The sequence below is a fragment of the Egretta garzetta genome, unplaced genomic scaffold (genome assembly GCF_000687185.1).
Source record: "Egretta garzetta isolate BGI_Z169 unplaced genomic scaffold, ASM68718v1 scaffold158, whole genome shotgun sequence".
Lineage (NCBI taxonomy): Eukaryota > Metazoa > Chordata > Aves > Pelecaniformes > Ardeidae > Egretta > Egretta garzetta.
Genome location: NW_009260430.1, coordinates 1,494,773 through 1,500,493, shown reverse-complemented (window position 1 = coordinate 1,500,493; position 5,721 = coordinate 1,494,773). Strand labels below are relative to the sequence as shown.

Genomic DNA, 5,721 nt, shown 5'->3' with positions numbered 1-5,721 from the left:
AGAAGGGGTAAAATCAAGCAGCCAACGACCCACTAGGGCACTTGCATGGCCTCAGGTTCGTCCCCACACAGCCTTGCTCATATTGATTCCCAGAATATTTGCTGTCCAGGTCTCTAGGCTTGTTCAGCCATCTTTTGGTAGCTCTTCTCCTTCTTCAGCAGCTCATGGCTTGATGAGAAAACATTGCAGCCGAGTGCAATGCCTGTATAACACGTGCAATTCCACACCACTTCCAAACCCCGCACCATGTGTGAAGGCAGCAGCCTGGTTTGGGAGAAGCACAAGGCAAGGGCAGGACTGTCACATGAGGGCATCTGCGAAATAAAACCACGTCCGGCTGCCAAAGTTTGGATCCAGTTCCCAGCGCTTGGCCCATTCTGGTTTTGTGGAAACTCAGCTCGGTTCTGCCTGGGGCATTGGGGTGATCTTGTCCCGTGCTGGAAAGGTCGTATGGAATCATACAACAGCCTTATCCCATACCAGCCTGGCTGGTAACGGTCCTCAGTGCGCAGCCCCAGGACGGGGGGGACCAGCTTGCTGCTGCTTTGTGAAATAAAGGGGGCTGCAAACTCAAATCAGCCTTTCAACTGGAAGGGCAGGACTAATGGGTAAAGCCATATGGAAGTGTCTTCTGGAAAGGATGATGCAGAAGTTTGCCTGGGATGGGGAGGAGGTGGCGATGGTGCAGGGGAGCAGAGCAGTCTGGGATCCTTACCTCTCCTTCGTGGCTGATAAGCTGTAATTTTGCCATACACAGTGGCCCCTCCTGAATTAATATACCTCAGGATGACATGGAACAGATAGAGCTCTGCCTCCTTCACGTCTACAGTGACTCTGATTTTATTCTGCAAAAAGCAAAAAAGCAGACGGGGCACACGTCACTGGGGGGCCAGCTCCTGACCGCCCACCCGCTCTGCGGGAGAGCCGTACCCGCCTGCCTACCTGCCTGCCTGCCTGCCTCTCTTCCCCCTCCCTCGCCATCCCACGGCACGGCTCTGGCCGGCCACCTGAGACTTGGGATGGGCACACCTGGGACGAGCACACCTGGGGCAGGAAAAGGGGCAGAGGAGCAGGGTCGCAGCGTGGGATGCTCTGAGTTAGTCTAGAAGTGAAAAATGCACTTACAGTTGCCACAAACATTAAACCTTCCTTCCTCAACGACCGAGACCCTCCCTTCCACACTGGCGGGCCCCCGGCTGACGTAGCGGAAGACGAGGCGGAAGAGGTCGGGGGAGGTCACATTGAGAGTCACCACTACCTTGGGCTGGTGGGAGAGAGAAAGGGGAGAGAAGCAGAGCACACCTTCAATTACCTCCACCGCCGACAGCCCAAGCGCAGCCGCTCGGCTCACTGCTTCCCAAAGCAACATGCCACAGCGCAAGGGGACAAGCACACCAGCCCTACTGCACAGTCACGGCACGGACGCCTGGTGACACCGTCCCTTTTGGGGCCAGCCACCGAGGGGGCAACCTGCCTGCGGGACAGGGGTGGAAAGGCTCTGCCCACTGCTGGAAGATGCTGCGGCACAGCAGGGTGGGTTCAGCTATCCTGGGGCACACGCCATGCCAGAGGAAAAGTTTTAAGAAGTTCTTGCTTTTCTTATCAGCATGTTGCTTTTGGGCTTAGTGTGCCATAACCAGCCAGCAGGTACCAAAGGCTGAAGCGCCTGCCCTTGTGCTTACAGGGCTCTGCCCAGATGCCCACAGAGAAGGCTGCAAATGGAGCTGGTGCCTCGTCCCCAGGAACCCACAGCACTAAGGACTAGTGGTGCTAAGGGAATGTGTGACTGATGCCCTGGCAGCCCTCTGCCTGCCTGGAAGACGTGCAGAAAGACTCCAGTTAAGCAGATGCTTAAGTCCTACCCATTTCAAAGAGATCTAAGCACCTGCTTAAATACCCTCCCGCCTCCAGGGCAAAGCTGGGGTCTGCCCAGAGATACTCCTAATGAGGGCTCTGCGTTCCTCCAAGCTCCAGTTACACACATCTGCCCACTGGAGAGCAAATTAGAAGGACCTTGCAGAGAGGAAACTACAGGTGAGACCTGCCAGCAGAAAGCCATGTGCTAGTCCTTCTTCAAGGCCTATTTCTATCTCAAATGCCAACACTGGATGCAAAACAAAAAGCCATAAGCTTGAACATGAGCTCCGTCCTTAAGCTAAAGGCTGGGGTTTTCTCAAGGGAGCCTACAGGAGTTAGTTGCTTAGCTCCTACCTACAACTTCAATGGGAAATGGCTAAGACATTTGGCCCCTTGGTTATTTTACCTAAGCATGAAAAAAATGAAGAAAACTGAAAGTACATGCACCAGAATAAGGAACATCTTACATGGGACAAGCCTGTCAGAGAACTGCTGCCCTGCACCCCATCCCCAAACACACACACACAGAGGCAACACTTCTGCAGGGGCCATGCAGAAGAAGAATCCACCGAGGAGAAAAAAGGGTCAACAAATGAAATGGCTTCATTTCTGGGGCTTAGGGAACTCCAGGTTAGTGTAAACCGTTGTTACAGCAAACCATCGAACAGCAAGAGCAGGGGCAGAACGGTAACAAGAGGTCCAAGCTGAACATGGCAGCTAAAGAGGAGCTAATTTATTTTTGGAAAAGGGAGGGAAGGTTATGCGGAGAGTTGCAGGAAGGAGCAGAGTCAGAGGAAAGAGTCGCAAGGAAGCCCAGAGACAGTGTTTATAGACATCCCTGCAAGTAATCACCGAGCTGCCACCTTTGTCTAACCGGATTAGGACGTCAGGGGGTTCCCAGTTTAGGATCTTTCCCCTCATCAGTCTGTGTCGTCCCCAGCACTACAGGAAATATCTGCGCAAACAGGCTATATATACACTGTGCTGTTTATGTTGGCCACCACGTGACTTCGGGGGGTTTGGGAAGCATTTGGGGTGACAGATGTGTGCCAAAAGCACATCGGTCCTCCGCTGGCTGCATGCTCCCCAGGGGGAGCTGGGCTGGGATGGAGACACCGGGCGTACCTGGATGGAGGACATCTGCGCGTATCCTCGCCAGCTGAAGCCCTCGAACTCCAGGGGGTTGTAACCGAAGCGCACAGCCCGCCCGGCCGGCGTGGTGCCTTCCTCCAGCTCGAACTTCAAGTGGTGAAGGTCAGGGAAATAATGGTCCCGCGCAGGTCTGGGGAAGAGAGAGCACCGTTACCTGCCGGGCTACCTGGAGGGAGAGGGAAGAGGACACCTCCGCCAGGCGCACGGCTGGTGCGGCAGCAGCCCAGGCGATGAGGTCCCCATCCCCACGGTGGCCGAGGACCCCAACCGTTCCCGAGGAAGCGAAGGGGAGGCAAAGCACCCCGAGGTGCATCTCCTGCCGGCGGCTTACTGGGTGCAGGTGGGGCCGCGTGTGCTCTGCCGGCAGCGACAGGCTCCGCTCCGCTCCTCGCAGGATGGCCCCAGGGACCCGCCGACGTCACACCGGCAGCCTGCGGGCAGGAAGCGCCTGTTTACATTCCCGCCACGCTAACGAGCTCCTGGTCACTAATCAAAGGCGTGCCCCAGCGGGCAGGGAGGCTGGGGCCGCTATTTTTATTCCATTGTATCCGTTTTCATATTGGCCCCAGCCCCACTTGGATCGGCTCCTCTCCACCTCAGCGCCCAGCTATTTCCAGACGGCTGACGGCTGCGGGAGGAACTGGGTCCTCAAACCCTCGTGGCTGGGCACCGCAGCCCTGCCGCCAGCAGCAGCCTTGCCCCCAATTCCCAGCCCTGTCAGGATGGTGTGGGCTGGCTGAGAGTGGCCAGATCTCCTCCTTCCCTGCTTCCCACGGGCGGGATGGAGAGCAGCCAACCCCACGTGTCCATGCCCACCTCCTCCCAACAGGAGGAAGGGGTAGAGCTGCAAGGACACAACCAGTGGTTAAAATGCATCAGTTTCCGTCACCCAAAGGGGGACCATTCCTGGCCTTTCATTCCCCAGCCTGACAGACCTGTGTCCAACGGTGACAAAAGTGTGAACTCGGGTCCTCCAGATCCACAGCGAGACCTATGGCTCTGGGCCATAGCATGGTCAAAAGCAAGAGGCGGGACATCTCCTGCCCCTTCTCCCCAAAGCCAACAGCCAGCTGGTATATGCAGAGCTGCCTGTGGCCCCCGCTCCTTCACCCAACACAGCACAAAGGGGGCTCACCTTGGCACCCAAAGTAATTTGCATTCTCCATGTTGAAGTAGCCGTCCTTGCACGCCGAGCAGAACTGGCCGCAGATGTTGGGTTTGCAGAAGCACTGCCCGTCGCCCTAGGAGAGAAGCAGGCATGGAAGCTCCTTCCCTCCTGTTGCTCGTCACGGCCAAGCTGTTTCTCAGTTATTTGGGTCCTAGTCTGAGACACTTGGAGAAGCATTTTGAGTTTCATGCTCTACACTGCTTCCTGCGCGTGGGTGGGCCAGAGAAGTTAAATTACCCAACAATGCAGGCAAACAAAAATCCAGGCATCCTGGGCCAGACCCAGAAATATTTAGGTGCCTAATTTATGACAGGTCTTAATCCTATGTTCTCATGCAAGCCTAGATTGTGGTGCAACCTTTGAGAGCTCGGCGTCAGGACAGGCCTCTCCAGCAGCTGCTGGGAGAGACGGAGCTGAAACGCTCCCAACACAGCAGACTCCTGGAGGTGCCTGGAGGCAGAGAGGAGCAAACCCACCTGCTGGCACTCTGCGATTCCGCTGATGGTGCCCCTGGTGTCACACTTGCAGCCTGGAGAGAGGGAGATAAACAAGAAAGCCAGAAGATCAGTCAGCCCCCCGAGAAGAAGCCTGATGGGGGACAGCACCCACACCACACCAGAGGACACCAGCTGGGATAAGAGGAGCTGGGAACTGGTCAAGTAGAGGGTAGCACTGTATAAGAGCTCAGTTGAGGATAACTGCCAAAGATGTTTGCTTCCTCTGCACATTTGGCCATGAAAACCTCAGTGTGCAAAGTCTGCAGGGAGGGCTGAGAATGACACAACTCATTGCACGAGCCCTGTGTTTCATCCCAAGCCGAAAGCTCCGGGCTCCAGCCTTTCCCCTCTTCAAGCGGGGGTTACCCAGACCACGCCAGCTTTGACATGTCACTTCAGGGGGAAGAAGGAAGGGTATCACCTCCATCCAGCAGTGACAGTCCCCACTGGCTTGCTTTTGGGTCTTGCACCATTATAGCACGGAACTGACTTTTTGGGGCCGTACAAGTGCCATTTCCTTACTCATGCAGCCATAGGGGTTCTCCGGAGTCAGGTTCCAGTATAAGGGCTTGCATCTGTCGCAAGCTGGGCCTTCAACGTATGCCCGACACGCGCAGGAGCCCTGGGGAAACGGAGGGGGAGAAAAGAGCGGGTGAGAATTCGCAGCACGGTGGCTGGACGTGGCGTCCGCTACGCTGGCGTGGGCAATGGCCGCTTTCGGGCTGAGCTGAAGGAAGGGCTTGGCCCAAAGCGAGTAAAAGGGGATCACACAAAAATGACCTGGGGGGGTTGGTGGGTTCATTTGATACTCACCGGGGCCAGCGAGGGATCCGCTGTCACCAACCCTGCTGGGTTACAGGAGCCCGCTAGGGAAGAGAGGCACAGGGGGGGATTTATAAAGAGTGAGCTCATGCCCCAACCCTAAAGGGGGTTATTTCATAGAATCATAGAATGGTTTGGGTTGGAAGGGACCCCTAGAGGTCACCCAGCCCAACCCCCCTGCAGGGAGCAGGGACACCTTTAACCACATCAGGTTGCTCACAGCCC

General features: G+C 56.1%; 1 protein-coding gene across 1 annotated transcript in view; it reads right to left on the bottom strand.

The window, feature by feature from the left end:
* The window catches only part of LAMA5 (laminin subunit alpha 5), a 99,655-nt gene that overhangs the window by 30,676 nt on the left and 63,258 nt on the right, over window positions 1-5,721 (bottom strand). Inside the window, exons 17-23 of the mRNA XM_035899275.1 lie at window positions 5,488-5,540; window positions 5,197-5,296; window positions 4,654-4,706; window positions 4,145-4,250; window positions 3,341-3,440; window positions 2,983-3,139; window positions 1,126-1,264 (exon numbers count right to left, since the gene is read on the bottom strand). Coding sequence (XP_035755168.1) covers window positions 1,126-1,264; window positions 2,983-3,139; window positions 3,341-3,440; window positions 4,145-4,250; window positions 4,654-4,706; window positions 5,197-5,296; window positions 5,488-5,540 — 708 coding nt within the window. The remainder of the gene's footprint in view (window positions 1-1,125; window positions 1,265-2,982; window positions 3,140-3,340; window positions 3,441-4,144; window positions 4,251-4,653; window positions 4,707-5,196; window positions 5,297-5,487; window positions 5,541-5,721) is intronic.